The 22,856-nt window shown below is 41.3% G+C and overlaps 1 protein-coding gene across 5 annotated transcripts in view; it reads right to left on the bottom strand.

Moving 5' to 3' along the window:
• RBKS (ribokinase) overlaps positions 1 to 22,856 on the bottom strand; it is an 88,515-nt gene that overhangs the window by 45,381 nt on the left and 20,278 nt on the right. For all 5 annotated transcript variants that reach the window (XM_089528358.1, XM_089528361.1, XM_089528359.1 and 2 more), the window contains 4 exons: positions 20,246 to 20,309; positions 17,253 to 17,315; positions 8,198 to 8,362; positions 1,200 to 1,291 (listed from right to left, as the gene is read on the bottom strand). In XM_089528358.1, coding sequence (XP_089384484.1) covers positions 1,200 to 1,291; positions 8,198 to 8,362; positions 17,253 to 17,315; positions 20,246 to 20,309 — 384 coding nt within the window. The remainder of the gene's footprint in view (positions 1 to 1,199; positions 1,292 to 8,197; positions 8,363 to 17,252; positions 17,316 to 20,245; positions 20,310 to 22,856) is intronic.

The raw sequence follows: 22,856 nt of genomic DNA, 5'->3' as shown, positions 1-22,856 counted from the left end.
CTACATTGTGCCTATCTGCTACAGGCAAGTTAAATAGAACCTGCTTTCAGAATCCCTCACTGAGCATGAGTGAACACAAAACATGAAAAACGGGGAGACCTCACCAGCTCCCCCAGCTAGTAGGGGTAGAAATGCTAAATTTATATGTTTGGCCATCAAAATGGAAATAATAAGAAAAGTGAAGATTGGTGAAAGAAAAGAAAAAAAATATCTCTGAATGTAATTTGGAAGAAGCTTTCAAGTAATCTCTAAAAGGTGGTTTTCCCCCCTTATGCAAGGATTTTCTGAGCTGGTTATTTCTTTATAGGAGTGTCTATCCTTAGTTCTGAATAAAAAGTTTGCTGAAACATATTGAATTGCTCTTCTTTTATCCAAGTTATTTTTTTTTTACTCTGGTACCAAATTTTGTGTTAGAAAAATAATGCCTGGGAACACATCTGCTTGGTTAACTAAGAACCTGAACACACTGGCAGTAAGCGCCAGCTTAGGGGCGGCGTGGGGGTGGTGTGGGGGCCTGGTGTTTAGATGACACCCACCCTGATGACACCTCCAAACTGGTGTCATGCCGCTTGCCCACCCAGATGGTGGGCAGCATTGTGACACTCAGGCACAGCAGCATTCAGACACTGCATACAACAGGAATGAAGAAGAGCCATTGTTTCCACAGCAGAAAGGGCAGCTTTTTTGCTGCCCCTAAAAGGAGATGCATTTTGCTGCTTCTTTTTGAGCCAGAAAAATGCTGGATTGGGGCCACAGTGTGCGGTTGTTCACAGCCCCGATCCAGCGCTGAAAGGGGTAGCATCAAGCCGCCCCTTTAGGGCCATCTGTATTGGCCCTAAGTATGCAAAGGGATCTTGCAGCACTTTTGAGACTAACTAAAAGATAGAGCTTGGTCGCATGAGCTTTCATAGACTGGAGCCTACTTCCTCAGATGCAATGTGCATCCAAGGAATCAGGCTCAAATTTATGAAAGCTCATGCTACTAACCTCTATCTTTCAGTTAGTCTCAAAGGTGCTGCAAGATTCTTCCAAACTACCATGGCTAGGACTTTCTTAACCAAGCTATACCTGCATTCTTATTCCAGGTAAAGCCAGTCACACACAAAGACAACATTCGCAGAATTGTGCATATTCCTAGCATACTGACACAGAAAACTGATTGGAGTGTCCGAAGTCACTATAATGATAGATGTATTTACCTCACTTTCATTGCAGCAGATGATGTCAGAATGGGTATAAAACTCTGGATCTAGGTCAGCAAGTGCTGGAGCTGGATTAAACAAAGTCTTCACTGCAAAATAATGGAAAATTTTGTCTAAACCAATGGCATGTAATACTAGAATAAATACTAGAATATGAATAACTGGTCAGAATCCACTGAACACTTTGTGCTATTATAGCTAAGGCATTTTCAGCTCTACATTTCCTCCTAAATATATAAATTACTTGCAGATACACAAAAATTCCAGGAAAATATCTGATTTTCTGATATTACAAAACAAAACACAATTACTAGGTCATAATAATGTTGCTTTGTTAATGTTTTCATAAGAATACTAAAACCTAAAGATGATCACTATGGCTCTTTTATCAGAGAAGAAAAAAGGAGTATTAATTAGCAAAATGAAAACCCTTTTGAATTCAGACAGTTCAATTCTTATTTATTTACTATTTCTTGAAGACATTACATTTAAGAATGGCAGTTTGTCACTGTTGACTTAAACTCCAAAATTCAGGCAAACTCACTTTGCTAACAGACTGTGACACAATCAAGCAACAAAACTCAGCTCTTCATTAACCTTCTGGTTTTGTAACAAGTGGATCATCCTTTCATATAAAATAGATCACCTTCTATATTAGAAAGCTTAGAGGCAGCACCTAGTTTTGGTTACTCTGCACCCATTCCTTCAACCTTCAACGTTAAAAATGTAACAGGGCGGGGTAGGGCTTTTCTTACAAGGGGATATTCACACAGGGAAAGTTAATTTGGGCTTATTAGTAATGGCGAGCCAGTATGGTGTAGTGGTTTGGCTGTAAGACTACAACTTTGGAGACCAGGGTTCAATTCCCCCCTTGGCCATGGAAACCCACTCAGTGACCTTGAGTGAGTCACACACTCTCAGCCCCAGAAACCCCCCCGATATGTTTGTCTTGGGGTTGCCAAAAGTCAGAAATGTCTTGAAGGAACACAACAACAAAATAATGGAAGGTGGAGCCAGAACCAAAATTGGTGGAGTAAAAGATAACATGGGTGGAATCTGAAGTACAGTGCTACCTCGGGTTACGAAATTAATTCGTTCCGCGGCGCCGTTCGTAACCCGATACATTTCGCAACCCGAAAAGGCTTTCCGTTAGCGCTGGAAAGCCGCTAGCCGCGCTTCGGATTTGAATTTCGCGCCGAAATGAATTTCGTAACCCGAAAAATCTTTCGTTACCCGGAACAGTTTTTTCCAATCTAACTTTTTCGTACCCCGGAAATTTCGTAACGCGATCAATTCGTATCCCGGGGTACCACTGTACTCCAAGGTAGGATACTACATTATATCAATTTCCATATGCTCACTCTCTGTACCACCTCCTTTTGCCAGTCCCTTTTTTCTCTTTCTCTCTCTTTCTCCATCCGGTGGGTGGCATATAGACTAGAGGTTCTCCATACCAGATTCAGAATAGAGAAAATTCCTCACTTTTAACTACAGCTGGCAAACTTGCAAAAACAGTTGGAACCCCTCGTCATTCAGAGGACTCTGTTTTTGGCTGCTCTTGTTTCCTTTCTACATTATGGCTCCTGTTTAAGTATCCATTAACACCTCTTTCCTATCACCAGACAGTGAATGCAAAGCCTTTAGAGTTAGCAGAACATCACCCTAAGTCCCTGAAGTGCATGCTATTATTGTTACAGTAATTTAAGTAGATGGAACTAAAGTTTTGAAACTGGAAATAGGCAGCAAAGGCATGACAAACTTGGTGGCAGTTCTTTATGGGAGGATGATCTTAGACTGAGCAGCTGCCCTGCTGCACTTCCATGGTTACTTGCCATGACTGTATTCAGTAATTAGGCTGATATGATGCCCACTGACAATGAGTTTATAGTATCGTAGCCTGTGTGTCTGCTACTTGGCTCCAAAAACCTTATTTACATGCTTAGAACTTGACAAATTATTTTTACAGAGTAATTAATTACAGAGGGGCAGGTGTCAAGTTCAAGGATCTGATTTGGAATCTAAGGTGACACTGTAATCTCAGTAAATATAGGATAGGGCAGTCATGAATATGTCAATCTACTACTGGTTAAAAACAACAACAAATAATGGCACTTCTTCACATTTTCACTCTACCTCTTCTTTTTCCTTTGTATTTGTTGATTAATTTTATCAAATCATAAAACTAGTCCAAAGATTGTAAGTGCAAAGTCAAATGTGGATATTTGATGATACCAGTCTATTACAGGTAGTTATCACAATCAGATGGCAGCTGAAGTCCAGGAAGCAAGTCCTAAACAAGTTACTAGACAGCTCAGAGTGGAGAGACAGGAAAAAATGGAACCATAGGCTGATGATTAAATAGGGATGGAGCTCAGTCAGGGGTGGTCAGCCCTATCTTAATTGACAGAAGTTTCTTCTGGTTAAAGGCTGTTTTAAAAACTTGCTTCTTGCTGTGTGTGTGGACGATCTGTCCCTCCATGGCTGGAGTCCATGGCCTCTAGAATATGATACCGGCAGGACCACCTCATGATACAAAGGTAATGGAATGACAGGCAAAGGCTATTGGGATGTGGGGCTGTCCAGGCCCCAAAAGACTTTTGGGAAGTGGGGCTATCCAGGCAGGATACAACTCTTCCCACATTTTCCATTCCATCATTTCTTCAAAATCCAAGGTATCACTCCTTGATTATGGAGAGTTTAACTCAGTCTCTCCTGATCTGGGGGCCTTCAGATGTTTTAGAGTACAACCTTCACCATCCCTGGACATTGGTCATGTTGGATGTGGCTGACGGGTAAAGCAATTGGAAGGCATCAGCTTGGAGAAAGCTGGTTTAAATTCACAGCCATTAAAATACATGGAGAATGATTTAACTTTAACAGCTTCCATCCTACCAAATGTCTTAAATATGGCTAATTATCGCATATCGGTTGATGATGCTTTCAACTCTGTTAAGAAACTACAGGCCATAATAAGCCAGTGGTCAAGGCAAAGGGCTACAATCAGTTTGGTGCACTGGACTGGATGACCCAACTTATCACAATACCAGTCAAAACAAAGGTTAGTAGTCCTAGACATGTGGAAAAGGTGCCACAGGTCCCCTTTTATAACTACTAGTAGGATAATGACACATCAACAAGTACAGCACTGCCAATCTGACACAAGTGAATGGGAACAAGAGGGCTTATGACCAAGAACTTCCGTTTCTTCTGTTTCCTCTTTCTTTTGAGTGTGGCATTCATCTGTTCAACACAAACAGTCTAGTGTACTTCCTAACATAAACTGCTGCATTAAACATGAGGAGTCTGCAGATTAAAAGGAAGAGAACTGCCACTAATACACTCCAGCTGGGAGGATGTTTAAGAATTTGCAGTGTTAGCAAAGTATTTGTGGAGATTTAATGTTACAAGGTGGTTCAACATGTTTTGCATGTTATTTATGTCACAGGTGGGCAGAGATCTGTTACAGGATGGATCTCTATAGAGGGCGGGCAAAATCTGGCCTGTGGGATGCAAAATATGGCCTGTGGGATGTAGCCCCTGAAACTCCCCCAAAGTCCTAGACCTCCAAAAAATAAAAGAAAATCCTGATGATTTTTACTACTACCCCCCCCCCCCCCCCAAATCCCTTAACACCTCTGCAAAATGCAGTGGTTTTGTTCCCTCAGCCCTTAGACCCCTCACATATCTGAAAATATTGCTACATCTCTCCCCACCACACAAAATAGCTAAAAATCAGCCAAACTCAAATCTAGAAGTGGCATTGCTCTCTTCCTGTTTTAATTTCCACTGATTTTGCAGGGAGAGAGGGGAGAAGTTCTGATAGGTTTTTATGATATATGGAGGGTTGGGGGAGTAATGTTGCTGTTACAATGTGCCTTCAAGTAATTTACAACTTATAAACCTACCACAGGGTTTTCTTGGCATGCTTTCTTCAGAAAGGATTTGCCTTTTTGCCTGTTGAGGCTGAGATGATGTGACTTGCCCAAGGTTACCCAATGAGTTTGAATGGCTGAGTGGAGATTCCATCCCTGGTCTCTAGAATCATAGTCCAAATGGTATAACCACTTCAGTATGCTAGCAAACTCACTTCATTTTGCAAAAAGATTTCAGCTATTTGGGAGGAGAAGTGGGCAAATAAATAAATAAATAAATAAATAAATAAATCAGAGATAATTTTTTCCCCAATAGAGGTTCCGAAGCCTTTGGAATGCTCATGCAGTTTGCCAGTGAGGTACAGAGTCAAAAGCTGGCTCCCACACCTTCCACAACTGTGCACCTGTTATAGCTTATAAACACAGAACTTAGAAATGTTACACTAGTCATGACAGCTGGGCAGCAGGTGGTTCTGGGAGTTGTAGTCCATAAAGGTAAACTTTCAACCCCTGTTCCTGTCTTTCAATGAAGCAGTCTCTTGCAGATGTTTTATACTCAACCCATGGGATTTTTGAAGCAGCTATACTGTAAACATTCCCCTTACATTCCATCCCATTCCATAGGAGAGCAAAAGATATTGGACCATCTTTAAGACTTTTGGTACACATTTATTATGTGCTAAGCGTGCAGGACTAGAACCCACTTCATCGGATGCATGGGGTTGCTGTGCTCCAGCCATAGTTAATTCCATTAAATACAATTCCATAGTAAAACGGTGATTCTTATATAAAATGGCAAAACTGAGATTTGTTTTTTAGGGAATTTATCCATTTAAAAAATATTTTCAAGTTGTGGATGGTTGCATCAGTGGATAAGGAATTCCTGGATATGGAAGGCCAACTGTATTAGCACATATGAGAGCTGGTATGATGTAGTACAAAGACAGGGAACATATGGCCTTCTCTTCATTCCTCAATAGTGCAGCTCCCTTCATTCCTCAATGCTGGCTAGGCTGGTTAGAGCTGATGGGAGATATGGTTCAGCAACATCAGGAGGAATATGTATGTTCCCCTCCCATGATGGAAGGGATAAAACACTGGACTTCAGTCTTGGAGATTCCAAATTTTATGCGGCCATGTCAGGATGACATTGGGCTACAGTCATTGTTTTTCAGTGTAAACTTGTGAGGATAAGAATAAAGCAGATTGTTACTCTGAGCAACTTTAAAAAAGGCAGAATAAAAATGTCAAATGCAGAGACAGACATAGATCCACTTCCAGGGCCAGAACAATACTGGCAACATGCCTTTGAATATGAGCTCCTGGGTACAAACCAGTACCCCAAAAAGCTCCTTTTTGGGATTACTACCCAAAGAATCCTGCAGCTAGCATGGCCAAGGGCTCTGCTGGGTGGAGGAATTCTAGAAGTAGTAGTCCAAAACACTAGCTTACCAAAGCATTTGGAAAAACTGCCTGAGATGGCTACTGCCTTAAATCCCTGCTATGAGCTTCCTGGAAGCATCTGGCTGACTAGTGAGGGTTCATCACACTAAACTAGATTGACTCTGGGTCTAATCTGACAGAGTGCTTCTTATGTTGGTGTGTGTAAAAAAGCATGTGATTGTTGTCACCATTTTCCATGCACACCAAAATAACAAGCACTCTGGGGTCATTTCCACTGGAGTTTGCTGCGAAGTAGGTTTCAGGGCAAACAACCTTCTTTCCCATTTGAAACCGCTTTCGATCCTCATTGGATCGATTCCAGGAGAAAAGAAGTGGGGCAAACCCAAATAACCCAGGGCTTCCTGACACTACATTGGCAGTGGGGTTTTTTGGGGGGAAGAATCGATTCTGAAGCATGCCCAATAAGTGGGAACAACAGATCAGAATCAATTCTTTTTATAAAAAATAGAAATAATCAAAAAATCAATATATTGCTAAAGCAACTACTTCCTTTAGCAAGATTGATTTTTTTGATTATGTCTTTTTTTTTTTTAAGATTGTCTCTTGGCTTCCTCCTCCTCCTCCTCCCATTCCCAGGCCTTGCCTTGTTCCATTCCTGCTTTCCTTACCTTTTCCTCTCTGCCTCCACTGCTTTGCCCAGGGCTGACGGGACTTGTGGTGTTGCTGCCGCACTGCCGCCACTAGATTGGGGCTAGTTGGCGCAGTGTGAAGCAAGCGGCGGCAGCATAGCAACAGCGCCGGAAGCCCTGTCAGCCCTGGGCAAAGTGGCAGCAGCAGGAAGAAAAGAGGGGGGGGGAGGGAGGGAGAGAGGGGGGGAGGGGAGGGGAGGAAAAGAGAAAGGAGGAGAGAGGGGGGTCCAGTGGACCACAGCCTTCTGAAGGGATTGGAGGAGCGGGGGGTGACCAGATGAAGGGCTGCTGCCTTCCCTGGCTCCATCTAATGGGAACAAGCGTTCCCAGCTAAAAAAGTGATTCCACAAAGGTGCCTTTTCATAGTGAGAATGGGGGACCGACTGGAATCACTTCAGAAAGTGGGGTGGAGCCAGATAGGAACGCAGATTATACCCCAAGTGGGAATAATCCCTCAGTCAGATTAGACCCAGAGTCAATCTAATCTAGTGTGACGTTCCCACACTGGCCAGCCAGATGTTTCCAAGAAGCTCATAACAGGGATTTAAGGCAGTAGCCATCTCAAGCAGTTTTTCCAAATGCTTTGGAGAACAGTGACTAAATACAAGCTAGTCCAGTGGAATCAGAGGTGAGATCAGAATCTGACAGGAATCCTGCTGACAGTACTGTTTCCATCAAGAGAAACAGAAGGGAGGCCATTTCCACACTGCAGCCTCCTGTGCCGTCCCCCAGAAAATCAATAGCTGTTTGGTTTTTTTTTTATTGGAGGGGGAGGATGCTGGTGGCACAAAGGGTTCAAGGAAGAGAGATGGAGAGATGGACTGCCATGTCAGTCCAATCCTGAGATGCCGTCCATGAAGTATGTTGGATGTCCAAAGCTACACTGGCTCCGCAGCTGCTGAATTCCAGTTACCTTTAACTGCAACACTCTGTGTGTTACAAAGAGCTTTTAAGCCTCACTGTGATAAAAAAAAAGATGTTTAAGAAATGGAAGGAGTGAAGAAATAATTAAGCCATATGATTATTTTACCTCCACTGGAATGAGCCATTTTCAGGGCTTCTAGAGAAATTCCTGGGCTGACTTCAAGTTGGCAGACCAACACTTTGGCTTTAGAGATGACATGAGCAGCTCTCTTCAAGTCATCAGAATTTAAAAGTAAATTTGCTCCTGCAACAATGACAATGAAGTTTTGCCCTGAAAAAAAGTTGGAATTTTAAGGTTATTAAAATGAAATATGTACTGAGTATCCTATACTCTAAAAAAAAAAAAAAAAGAGGTGGAAACTAACTGAACATCACAAGGTTGAAAAGTCAGACTTTTAATTATTAAGCACTTAAATCTCTGGGCTGTGGTGGATAAAACTGTCATTTTTTGAAAGCTTAAGTTCTTTCCATCTTGAATATTTTGTTCAATTCTCATCAAATTTACAGCCTCCCTTAACAAACCTGAATCTCCACAATAGCCTTTCTTACTTTATCATCATTTATTGCTAAGCAGAGAGCTGTTTTCAATAACCACTCCATCATCAGAGAGAGCACTAGTGCAAACCTGATAGTAGGGACCTAAACAGATGGGCAGAATACCATGGGCCAGCCCTGTGGTATCCTGCCAGCGATTTCCACCCAGGTCAGTCTCTGGGCCCATGTGGCAATAGGTGGGTATTCACAGGTCCACCCACCACTGCACCGTGGATTGACCCCCACTGTGCATCCCTTACCTGCCACCACTACTGCATCTGCTCTGATGGCCCTCACCATGGCCCATAAGGATGTAAATGTTATGCCTGGCTATATCCAAATGGCTAGGTGTTCCCTTCCAACACACTGTGGAAGGGGCTTACGGAGTGTATGCAATGGCCACTACAGGTAAGGAGCACTCAGGGCCATACAGTCTGCCAGTAATCGCTGTGGAGTTTTGAACATTTATGCAAGGATTTCAGGTAGCTGGTTTGCACAGAAATCATGGTATCTTACTAGTCAGTCAGAATAATAATCCTTTGTACTTCAGCCTTCTCAGCTCTTAATTTGTGTTGTAGGTGCAGTTAATGTGAGCTTTATGAGACAGCCCAATTGAAACAAAAATACAGTAACTAAAAATGTCTTCTAGTGAGGACAACTTCTGATTTACTTTCTAGTTGGAAAGAACAAGCTCTCTCATGAGCTCAAAATAGTTTAGGGGTCAGAATTATAGTGAAATTACACTTTAAGTAAAATAAAAGTTTTTTAAAAACCATGGAGAGTGAGGCCCTGCTACATGGAGGCAGACATTGACAATCCAAGAGAAGTAAACTTGTTGTATTTTAATAGTTCATTCATATACATTTTAAACTCTCTTTTAGTAACTATATTTACTTCTATTTGGTTTAACTTTTGTAAGCTACCCTGGACCCTAATTTTGGTGAAAAGGCATGATATACATTAATATTTTTATTGTTGTTGTTGTGGCCCCTAAACCTTGACAGTTGTGTACCTTAGTTACTGTAGCAACTTGCCCCCAAACCTCTCATATTGATAGTCCCAACTAATTATTTTGGAATCACTTTCAAAATATTGTTTCAAACTAGATTTCAAAATAGAGTAAGTAGACAGTAGATGCATTTGTGCTCAGAGACGGGAAAGGAAACATGCTTCCATAAACTTAAACCCCAAGGTACCTATTACGGTAATGTTTTTGGAAAACAATAAAATCTTTACTTGCAGTTTTAGGACATCAACAACATATCTTTCTGCACTGCTATCTACTACAATCAACAATTTGGAGCAGCAAGGAGGAAACATACAGTACAATGACACTGAAACATAGGCGAGTTTTACTTTATAATAAAAAAGCAGGGGAGATCTTGACAAAGGACTGCTGTTTTTAGTAAGAGGTTTCATTTATCACAATGAATACCTTCCCCCAAACCATTCTGTTACTAAATGATGGGTCATAATCTCAGGAGAAAATATTGATGTGTATAATTTATGGTGGCATATATCCTGACATTACTTTGGGCAGGAATAGAATAACAGAATTATAGAGCTGGAAGAGACCCACAAGGGCCATCCACTCCAACTCCCTGCCATACAGGAACACAGAAATAAAATTGAAGTAATGAAACATGAAACCACAAGCATACTTAAAACAAAGAAGACATTTGCTCCCATGCTTCTTAATACCATGAAGTAAATTTATACATGGAGGAACTGGGAACATGCAGTTCTCCAGGTGTTACTGGACTCCCATCATTCTTCACCACAGTCTAGGATGGCTAGAGATGTACAGCTGTGGGAGTTATATCTGAAGATGCCAGCTGCAGATGCTGGTGAAAAGTCAGGAAGAAACTCTTCTAGAACATGGCCACATAGCCTGAAAAACCCACAAAAAACTGTGGGAGTTATCGTCCAGCAACAGAGGGAGGACTACATGTGTCCATTGTTTTGCAAAGAAGAGACTGCATATAGAACCATAGGCTTGGAATAAATTGCAAGAGCCATCGGTCCAACCGCCTTCCATTTCTGGAATCCATAAAGCATCCCTGAGATTGGACCACCCAAGCTCTGTTCAAAAATCTCCAACAAAGGAAAGTTGACAAAGACTAACTGTTCCACTGTTGAACAGCTCTAACCACTAGAAAGTTCATCCTAATGTTTAGTTGTCTCTCTTGCAATTTTGATCCACTGGATCATGTTCTCTTTTTTGGAGTTCCAGAAAACAAACTTGCTCCATCTCCCACATGACAGCTCTTCAAATACTGAAAGATGGCTACCATAATAGCTCACAGCCCTCTCTTCCCAAGTTTAAACATATCCAGCTTCACTAACTGTTCCTCATAGAACTTGAGTTATCAGGTCCTATACCATCTCCTCATGAGGCCATGACATGGCTGAGGGGCAGTAAAATAAATAAGTAAAATCAATTTAATAATATCTTGGTCTCCTTCATGTGGACATGTTCTAGCTTAATATCCATTTTAATTGTGGTGTCCTGAACTGAATACTGCACTCTTAGTTAGTCTGACTAAAGTTTAATGTAACTGAAGTGTTCCAAAGTGTGGAAAAGTTACTTTGGGACTAGATTTGCAGTTCAAAAAATAACACTTCTCAGCTCTGAGTAAATCATATAATACCTCCTAAGCATGGAAGGATACAAATTTCTTGTATGATTACATGCTTGAAGAACTCCAGAATTATGGGGCTTCAACACTGCATCCCTAACACTATCCTGTGTCTGCCATTTCTCCTTATCAGTGTCCATCTGGTTTTGAGTAACTGCTGCCTTTAGAGGATGTTGCTAAGGTTTGTCTCCACTAGAATGCACCTAAGTGGTGCTTCTGTATTAGTACGACTATGCTCTGATTGGGACAATCAGTGAGGTTGAGCTGTTGGTGCAGTTGCTGAAGCAACAATGGTGCCAATGTGTTTCCATTTGTTTGCTCCTGGTCAACCATAGGCGTGAACTCCTTGAAGGAGACAATTTTCTGTGCTCCAGCAGTGTGAGATGGCACACCAGCACACTGCTGTCAGTGGCCTCATAGCACTCCAGCTTAAGTTTATTTATTTCAGATAGATAGAGGCATCTGGAGAAACTGCCATTCTTGACAGCATTCAGTGAACAATTGCTAAAAACTGAAGAATGATTTCTTCATCTAGTAGCCTCTGCCAAATGCTAGTGTCAGAACTTGTAAATCATTAATAGCTACCTGAATGTGGATTGGCTTAGTCTACAAAGAGTGATGTTTTATGAACACAGTATTTTTCTTGAATGACTTTTCAAAGCACTTTGTGTGCAAGATGTGTCTGCCCCAAATAGAATAATATAATGAGCTCACAGAGAGGAATTCAAGCTCTCCAAACAATTAGTGTACTGAAAACAACACACTAATACCCACGTTAAAGCTTATTTTGGTTAAAGCCAACAGCTTTTTCTCCCCACCCCACTCTCATTGACATATTCAGTGAAAGGAACCTGACCAACACAAACATACCAGCCTCTGGGTTGCACCTACTGCACAGCTTCCTGAAAGCTTCTATGGGATGAAGCTAATTATATTTGATAGGCTGATACAGAGCATTACTGAAATATTACCCTGAGAAAGGAAGTGATCAGGGCTGGGAAACCAGTAGCCCTCCAAATGCTGATGAACAACTACTACCATCATTTCTTACCACTGGTAATGCTGGCAGGAACTGTTGGGAATTGGAGTCTAGCAACATCTGGAGGACCAAAGGTTTCCTAGGTCTGAAGCAGATGCTATCTTCTGTGCTTGTTTTCCACAAACTTCAAAGGAAATGATAGGTTAAAACACACCAAATTTCTATCTAGACAAGCTGTATTCTTCAAGAGATGCACCTCTAAAAGACAGAGATACTGTGGTGTTTGTACTCAGCATCTTCCAAGCTGGGACACACTATTTCTCAACATGGTTTCATTTTCAGCTGCCATGGCAATTGAAAGATTAATAATCTAAAACAGTGGTCACCAATTACATCTCATGCCATAGAATGGGCATAAAAAAGTATTTCCTTTGTTCTATTATGAACCTATTTCCAACCAATTTCATTGAGCAACTATAAGTTCTAGTATTTTGTAGGGAAAAACAACCTTTCCTTTTTCACTCTGTGAGCATCACTCAGTTTTATAAATTTGACAGCTGCATAATTTATATGTGACATCTTGTAAGTATAGAACACTTATAGGAGGATCTATTTTATCAGATGCACAGACTATCCCTTGGCCAAAAGTCAAATTCTCTATTGCTGGAGAATCCTCATACATTATTTTTCTGATCCAATACATGTCAACCACAGTTAAAGCTCACTATTCAACAGAAAATTTGCATAGGACTAAAGCTATAACTATAAAATCACTGGATGTCTAACAGAAACTTTGCAACTTGGATATATCCTGAGTGACTTTGGAAATATATATTGTGGTGATGTGGAAATTTCCAAACTATGACCTGGAGCAAGAGATAAGATGGCTTAATTTGTAAGCATCGTTCAAATCTGGAACAGCAAGGTTTAGCTACTGGACAACAGAGACCATGCTTGGTATGTCTGTTCTCTACAGCTGTAGCAGAAATGGTGGGAATCTATCTACTATTTTCTAAATTATTCTTTGTGTAGGGAACACAAAATAACAGCTTGCTAAGTGACATTGTTCAAACACCCAAGGTCATTGAGTTGTGAATGTAGTGCTGTATGGGAGCTCCTCTGTACTTAACAGCCTCATTGCATCCTGTGAATTTGCAACAGCTGCCAAGTTTATTAAGCTAGCATAGCACTAGCACTAGATCCAGGTAACATTTTTTCATTTCCCCTTCAAAGTCAAAGTATGTGTTTGGCATATTTTTCTTTAATCTCACTTGTCACTTCCTTAATGTAAATTATACACAGACAGACACGAATAGCTCTTGCTGGTATCAAGGTACACTTAAGACTTTTGTACTCCAGCGTTTGCAAGCATGGAAAAATGTATGACTTCATTTTTTGTGTAATGATTAATGAATGGCAAAAATACAGTTAAGCTGAAGCAGACTTGTGCTCAGAGGCCCCATCTTATCCCCCAGTAACAGCAAGCAGTAGTAACATTGTAATATCGCTACACCAAGCTGACCCACAAGACCCAGAACCATGCTACATCAAAGGTATTATGGCAAATGAATACATCAGGAGGTCTCAGACACAAGTCCCAGAAACACAACCTTCCCAGGGCAAGTGTGAGTATAGTTATGGGCCCAGCCAAGGCACTGGAGTCTTGCAGCATCCCAAGGAAGCCAGGCTATTGACATCCATGTACATTATCAGGCTACAGTACTATCATCTAGACCAGTCTTTCTCAATTTTTTTTTACCTTGGAGGAACCCTTGAAGTAATTTTCAGGTCTCAGGAAACCCTTGCATAAAAATTATTATATTTATAGCTCAAAATATGTTTTTCTGAAACACTCTTGTGTCGAGCCCTTAGTAACCTCTTGCAGAACGCAAGAATACCATGAAACCCTGGTTGCAAAACTCTGATTGAGACATTCTTTGTTTTTTGCTAACAGAGTTGCTCAATAAGCTTTCTTGCTCCCCAGCCACCATTTCCAATGCTCCTGAACAGTACCCACTACTAGCAACAAAGGAAACATAATTCTCAATGGGAGTCCAGCTTCTGTATAAGTCTATTCAATTCTGATACCAGATAGACAAATCTTAAGAAAGTACAAGAACCTAGGTCCTAGGATGAAGAGGTAATGAAATAACAAGACCTCAATAAACATTTTTGGACTGAAAATAGCAGGTTTGGTGCCCTTGCACACTGCACAATTACAGCACTATGATTTCACTTTAACCACCATGGTAACACGCTATGAAATCCTAGGATTTGGGGTTTAGGGAGGAGTGTTTAAAATCCCAGCCAGAGTTAAGGCAGTAAAAAAGGAATCTGAAACACTGATTGTTCAGGCTACAGCATCCCTTTAATTCCTTCCCGTGTGGAAGCAAACAGATTATTTACAAAGGAAAACAGAAAATAATTAGAAATAGGAAAGAGCCACTGCATTGTAGAAAGAGCCTTTCATCCATTCTAGGGACGCACCAAATCCCATCCATCTGCTGATCTTTGATACATTTCATGTGGAAACAGGCATGGGGAAATGGAGCTCCACCCCTGGTTTTAAGCAATAAATTGTAAGCAAGGTCAGCCTATCTGTACCGCTTAACTGATGTAGATACGCCTGCTACTTTGCTTATTAACCCTTGCTTGTACTTAATAAAAGCAGCTCTCAGAGAAAAGAGAGTTACAAAATGTGATCAAAGTTAAGAGGTGACCTGTGGGTCAGCCACTCATTTCTCTCTCCTTAAAACTGGGATGGGGGTGAGGGTAGTGGATGTTTTTGTATGATGTTTAACCAGTAAGGCACACTCTACAAGAGAACTAATAGTTGAATCATGTGAAAAACTGCAGAGAGCATTTACAGGGAGAAACAATTCAAGGAAGAGGATCGGAAAGATTCTGTAGTCCTGTTAATGTTGCCAGGGCTTGCTTAACACTAACAAGCCTACCCAAAACATTGTAGAAGCATTTCCTCCAGGGCTCATGAAGAAGAACTTTTTTGTCAGATTATCTAAGATCCTCACACTATGTCAGAAACACAACTTGGCTTTTAACACATACAATGCATTGTTGTTGTTGTGTGCCTCAAGTCAGTTTTGACTTATGGTGACCCTAAGGCAAACCTATTAAAGGTTTGCCTGTTGTTGTTGTTTTTTAAATCAGCCAAGGTTATCCAGAGTTGTTTTTTTTAATGCCCCAGCGGAGAATTGAACCCTGATCTCCAGAGGTAGTCCACCACTCAGACCATGCTTGCAGTTTGGGATACTTCCTTTTGGGGATTACAGTTCCCAGAATCCTACATCCAGCATGGTTATGAAGGCTACTGAGAACTATAGTCCAAAAGGTAGCATTTCTGAGTTCTGACAAAGCAATGGCTCTAACACAAACTTCGCTATGATCCATCCTCCTTCATGCTGTGCTTTTCAGAATTAGTACATTGAAACAGCACAGCCTTCCCCAAACTGGCACTCTCTAAACATGTTTGGAATACAGCTCCCATCATCTCCAGCCAAGCATGTTTACCAGGCATACTGGACTATGATGACAGGAACATACCAGGCTGGCCCCTGGTTCGAGATGGATCAGCTACAATATAAACAGGTTGCCACTGATCTTAGTTTAATTTTAATTCAGTTTCCCATACCTTTGAAACTGGAATCCTATGCACACTAAGCTTGGAATAACTCAGTGAACACTCTGGAACTTCCTTCCTTCTTCTTGGGAACCATGATAAGATTGCATTGGATTTTTTTGTTTGTATATAGGTACCTTTAAGTCACCTATAGACTTACGGTAACCCCATGAATTTCATAAGATTTTCTTAGGCAAGGAATACTCAGAGATGGTTTGGGATTGCCCTCCTCTGAAATATAGCCTACAGCACAGGATATTCCATAGCAGTCCCCTATCCAAACACTAACTGGGTCTGGCCCTGCTTACTTTCCAAGATCAGATCATTTCTGGTGCTGTCGGTGTATTAAATCCATTACCAGTTTTCTTTTTAACTGGACTGTTTTAAGTGTCTTTTTCTAAGAGATGTAAATGTTACAAAATCTTTCTATGAAGCTTTGCAGGAAAAAAGAATTTAAAAAGAAGTGTAGGATTTATAGTCACCAATTTTGCAACAGTCTAAATATAAACCTGAGATGACAGTAAACATTCTTTAAAAAGGATGGATTGGAAATGGGAAGAATAGCTTTGTACTAACTACTGTAGCAACACTGCAGTATTCAGAGCACTTTAATAGGTCTCCTGGGTTTCTTTTTGGGGGTTGGGGAAGGTGAGATTTTACTGTGCTAGTATGATAGGAACTGTCGTTTTCACTGAACATTAAAAACACAGATTGGCCACAAAAATCCTCACTTACAGGGAAATGTCCTCTATTTGAAGTCATTCTCCATTTGAAACTGTCCAGTTCATGTGCAATTTAACAATATAGGACTATAAGAAGGGGTGTGTGTAGCTCCATCGGGCCTTGCCTGAAAGAAGACGAGCCCTCCCTCCATCCACCATCATCCAGAGGGAGAGAAAGGCAAGCCAGCTCCATCAGTCCTTGCACAAAAAGAAGAAGGGCCCTCCCTCTATCCACCATTATCCAGAGGGAGAGAAGGGCAGGCAAGCTCCATTGGGCCTAGCGACAGTAGGAAGTAGGTTCCTTGCTCCAGTCCATCTGCCATAGTCCAGGCCTCAGAGGGAGAGAAGATCTGTTGGACTTTCCCCCTTTCCCACTACCCTTCCCTTCTCCTTTTGTGTCTTGTCTTTTTAGATTGTAAGCCTGAGGTCAGGGAAATGTCTAATTAATAATTTGTAAGCCGCTCTGATAGCCTTTTGGCTGAAGAGCGGGGAATGAATGAATGAATAAATGAATGAATGAATAAATAAATAAATAAATATAATATAATATTAGAGTTCCAGTGAGGACTTGGACAATAGACTGAGAAGGAACACAGGTCTTAAAATGCAATAGATCCATATGAAAATTGGTGACAGATAAAATTCAGTACCTTCTCTGTTGACCACAATTGAAGCAGCTCCAGTCGCAGCATCCTCCACCTGGCCTACAAAATCTAGAATAAAGAAAATTAAAGTAACAATACAGCCATATACTGTACTTCCAGCAAACAAATAAACAAATGATGCAATTTGCATAAGTGCAAACTAGAGTGAACACCCTAGCCTTTAGAAAATATTTCATGTAGCAGTGCCATACACAATTGCTAAAGAATGCCATAAGAGAGCAAACGCAGGCTCAAAATTAATTATGGCTAACTCTCTGCTCCAGAAAAACTTGAAGGAAGGTTTCAGTATGCTTCTTATTCATGTATTTGTAGGGAAGACAACATTTACACCAGATTATGGTGCACATAGGTATAGTAATTTTTCTATGCCTATACAGGTAACGTGCCACATGTGAAGTGGGTCCTTTAAATCAGCAAGAAAACAACAGAAATTGTAGTTCAAAAAGTCTAACTTTTCCAAGATTTGTTGTGATCCTCCTGGAGTCAAAGTCCCATGAGCCCCAGTGATCTAAGTATATGGTTAATTACCACAGGAGCTGTAGTCCAACAATATATGGAGATCCATAAGGTTCCTATCCCTGCTGTAGAAAGACTATGAATTTGTCTAGTTCCCTTTAGAAGTGCCCTTTCAACGACCAATCACAAAACAAAGCACACAAAAAGCAAGAGGCAGAAGTGAGGCAAATCTTATAAGGCATGAAGGTGGCTTTACCACTGGCAGAATACCTTTGCAAAAATCTGATAAATGTATCGTTTTGTTATCACATGGTTGTTGTGATGATAATGTGAGGATGAGGAGAGCTATATATACCACACCTTAAGCTCAATGGAGGAAAGGCAGGAGAAAATGTAAATAATAAATAAGAGTAGAAGGAGGGATATACTGTCCTCTTTCTCACCACCATGGAGAAATTTTTTACCTCCTTTGCCCCAGCAGGTCTGCTTTCTTGTAAAGTAATGGGATTTGCATAGAAATGTTGAACAGCCTATGGAGGCAAATATAGCCTCTGCCAGTTTCTCAAGCAGAATTCCCTTTGGACTTCTTGTAAATAAGCATGGCCACACAGCTTTGGAAGAGACCACACAGGTGGCTGTTTCTGCTTCTGCGTATTATTCAATGCAGTTCTTAGAATTCCCACCTAGCTAGCCCTGACCAGCTGCAACTAGCCTCAGTATTAGTTTATTTGCACTACCTCATACTTTCTAAGCTTCATATTTAGAAATGCATAATTACAAAAGTTCATATACACATGAAGGCTATATCCTGGTCCTACCTACATTTACTAGTAAATGAAAGTCTTGTGTTCATCAGTGGTTACTCTCAGGCAAGCTACTTGAGTTGCAGTTTGAAAAGACTACGCTTTTTTTTAAAAAAGGTAAAACTGTATTGAAATAGGCAGGAATCTTGATGGACATAAACTTCACTGGACCTAGAGTACACTAATATGATGTCTACCATACTGATTTTCATATAGATAAAATAAAATATGAACTCAAGAGGATGGCTGGTGTCATGCCACTGTCATTCGTCCTTGAGCCCTTGTGCAGCAACCATAGCTCATTGGCATGGTACATGTGTGGAATTAAGAGATCTCAGGTTAAACCCTCTAGTAGGGAGAACCAGCATGATGTAGTGATCTGAGTGTCAATTGGATCTTGGGGAGACCATGGTATGAATCCCTGCTTGGCCACGGAAATGCACAAGGTGATCTTGCTTAAGTCACTGTCTGTCATCCGTAAAGGAAGGCAGTGGCAAACCCTCTCTGAACAAATCTTTCCAACATAGATTTGCCTTAGGGTGACTATAAGTCAGAAACGACTCAAATGCACACAAGAACAGATCTCAGACAGGAATTAAAAAGCCCTCCTCTAACCACCATCTTGAGGGGGAGAGAGGCCTGGCCTGGAAGACAAAGAGCCCTCCTCCAACCACCATCTTGAGGGGGAGAGAGGCCTGGCCTGGAAGACAAAGAGCCCTCCTCCAACCACCATCTTGAGGGGGAGAGAGGCCTTGCAATTTTTTGTATTGTTTTGCAATTTTACTGTACACCGCTATGATCATTGCGGAATAGTGGTCTATAAATAAAAATTATTATTATTATTATTATTATTATTATTATTTCTACAGACAGTTGCTACTAGTCTATATTAACCATATATAGGCAATGTTTGTCCACCTCAACATTGCTAGATTGCAACCCAAGGTACTTCAACTGATTGTGAGAGGTGATGGGTGTAGTAGGTCAATAACATCTTGAAGAACAATGATAAGAATTACAGCCCAAGAACATAGGCCCGTTATAGACGGGCCTAAAAGTGCGCGCTCCGCGTGTGCTAGGATTAGGAAGCGGCAGTGCTTCCGCACACCCTTAACCCTAGCATGCGTGGAGTGCGCACAAAATGGCGGCGGCCGTTCCACACGGCCGCTGCCATGACTACGTCACGAGGTGGCACGGTTGTGACGTAGTGGGGCCACGCGAGGGCGCCTAGTGCGCCCTTTCCGCGGCCCTGGAAGAAGCTCCATTTCGGAGCTCCTTCCAGCTTTGTGTCGCTGGGCGCAGCCTTTAGATGTCTGCGCCCAACGACGCAGAGGAGAAAGGGGCCGAGCAGCCCCTTTCTCCTCCTCCCTGCCACCATCGGGTGTCCTCGGGGCTTGAAGCCCCAAGGACACCCCTTTCCAGGCCGTGGGGAAGCGGCCTTTTGCAGCTTCCTCGCGGCCTGGAAAGCGGCAAATCGGGGCCTTGGAGGCTACCATTGTGGCAGCTGAGGCCTCGATACACCGGGGAAAGCAGTGCCTACAGGTCGCCCCAAAGGGGAGGTCTGTAACGCGCCAAAGTCTCCATTTCTGGTGTCGATAATACTGGGTTAAACAATTCATCTTATTTCCTGCAGCTGAAAGGCTACCACATTCTCCAGGGAAGGGGAAGCTACAACCAGGTGTCACAGCTGAGAATATAGTTAAAATGTAAAACATCTACCTGTAGGAATTCCATTTTTCTTGAAGTTTTCAATATAATCATTACCAAAAGAATCTTTCCCAACCTGAAAAACAAAGATCAACAACTTTAGATCTTTTACATTCAGCTTCCTCTACTCCTGAAAATTATACTGTTGAAATGAAGAAAGCTTTCAGTGGGAAGTGTGAGAACTATGAGTAGATTTATGAGTGAAAAGGGCAGCTCAATTCTGATACTGAAAACAAATTCTTGGTTTGAGCCAGGGGTGCAGCTACCAGGAAGGGAACAAAATAAGGGTACTGCCTTCCCCAAATAAGAATTCTGCCCCATACCAAGCAAAATTAGTTCCCAAGTTTCTAGCATTGTAGAGTGTGACACATTGAAAATTGTTCACACAGAACCCTTATATTTGTTGTGTTTATATGCCCTTTGCCTGTCTCTTTTCTTTGGATGTCTAAACTGTATTTGTAAAGGCTGAACTGATGTTTTAAATTACTCTAGTGCTAGAAATTTGGGGACAGAAGGGAAATTTCTGGGGCTGAGATTCTTATTTGGGAGCCATACCCCAATCTGCCTCCCACCTCCACCTCCACCCCCATATCTACACTCCTGGTTTGAACTTTGTGCCCAGAGGCTTGGGGTTCCTTAGCATATACAAAGAAAATTTCTGCCTACAGCCAGCATTTTGTACCTGACTTCCATTGGTGGATCTAGAGGTAAAAAAGTAAATAGCTTTGGAAGCTTGATATCTGCCCCTTCCATTTCTAATTAATAAAAATAGTTTTTGTACCTCCAAATGAAATATATAGTAAATACATATTTCTAAGCATTTTTATACACCATCTATTATGCATAACAAAACTCTATGGATAATTTTGGGAAATTGTTTATTCTTTCTATTGTGCAGGAATCCAATTTGGCAACTAACACAACAGATTCCCTAAGCTAGAATGGAGACTGAAATGTAGCTTAGACTGTCAAAACCCAGCTTTTAAATGCAGTAGTGTTTACAGATGCATTCCAAGTATCATTTAAAGTAAGGATAGGGAACTACTTTCAGCCCAAGGGCTGAATTCAGATTCAAAATGCTTCTTGGGAACCACATTCCAAGGATGGGTGTGGGCAAAGGCAAAAGGCTCAGATGAAAAATACCAGCATATTTTAGCTTGAAGCTCATAATTCCAGGACTAAGCCCTAGGAAAAGTGGTTCAATGTTTAGAATTGCAAGAAAAGTCTGTACCAAGAGTGGGAAACCACAAAATGATGGGATAATGTGGAAAAAATAACAACAATCTAGGTCAATCCAAAGGACTAGTTTAAGGTCCCAGCAGGGTCAGATTTGGCCCAGGAACCCAAGGGTCCTCGCTCTTAATTTAAAGAAAAATGTAATATTGCTTTAGATGATTTATTAGAATGAGGGGAAAACCTGTACGATGGGTGGAAAACTGAATAATGGTATCATGAGGAGGAGGGCATGGCCATTTGGGTAACTCCCAGTAGTTGTTAGCAGTGATGGGGGACTATGAAGCTACATCTGCGACCCTACCTCGACCGAAAGGACCTTGAAGCTGTAGTACACACTCTGGTAATCTCTCGTCTCGATTTCTGCAATGCGCTCTACATGGGGCTACCCTTGTATCAAGTTCGGAAGCTTCAATTACTGCAAAATGCAGCAGCCAGGCTGGTCACTAACTCTTCGAGATTTGACCATATAACACCTATCTTGAAAGATTTACACTGGCTCCCAATTAGCTTCCGGGCACAGTACAAGGTATTGGTCATTAGCTTTAAAGCCCTACATGACTTGGGTCCGGGTTACTTATGGGAACGCATTTCCCTATATAATCTGACCCACACTCTTAGAACAAGTGGGAAGAATTTGTTGGAAATACCATCATCCAAACATGTTTCTACTTCCCTGAAGGCATTTAGTATAGCGGCCCCAGACTTTGTAATGGACTCTCAGAAGAGACCCGCCTTATTACATCTCTAGAAATCTTTAAGAAGGCGGTAAAGACAGAACTCTTTCGCTGTGCTTATCCTCCTGACCTCCTATGAAGATCATTAGTATGGAACGAGTCTAGCTGACCCCTTGATTGATGGATGCTATTGTTTTTAGATTTGATGTTTTTTAGGTTTTATGTTTTTATTTTATTGTGGTTTTAATGTTGTTGTAATTTTAACTTTGTGATTTTAACCTTGTTGTGATCCTGCTTCGATCCATGGGGAGAGGTGGGAAGATAGAAATAATAATAATAATAATAATACTAATAATCATCTGACATGGCCAGGCCTCAGTTTATGAAGTATTTCCTAAGTTCAGATGATGTGATTCTCATCTTGTACATTCTGAAACTGTGAAAAGTCAGGAAAAGATAAGTTCCACCAGATAAGACATTGGGTAGCCTATTAAATTTGAAAAGGGGAAAGATCAACAGTACCCTAAATGTTCATGTTTCCAGTCTGGAATTGCTCCTCTGTCTGGATTTACACTAAAGAGAAAACTGTTATTACCAGTTTTGTATTCTCTTCTGGGAAACATGGCCCTAACTATCATCAGATTAGCAGGTTTTGGTAGCCTGTGAGTCATTTGACCAATACAAGGGGCTACCCTGGAAAAAAGTCTGGAAAG

This window comes from Sceloporus occidentalis, unplaced genomic scaffold (genome assembly GCF_023333645.1).
Source record: "Sceloporus occidentalis isolate IW3139 unplaced genomic scaffold, rSceOcc1.0.p SCAF_6, whole genome shotgun sequence".
In the NCBI taxonomy this organism is placed as follows: domain Eukaryota; kingdom Metazoa; phylum Chordata; class Lepidosauria; order Squamata; family Phrynosomatidae; genus Sceloporus; species Sceloporus occidentalis.
Note: the sequence above shows the minus strand (reverse complement) of the source record. Positions and strands in the feature narration are given on the sequence as shown.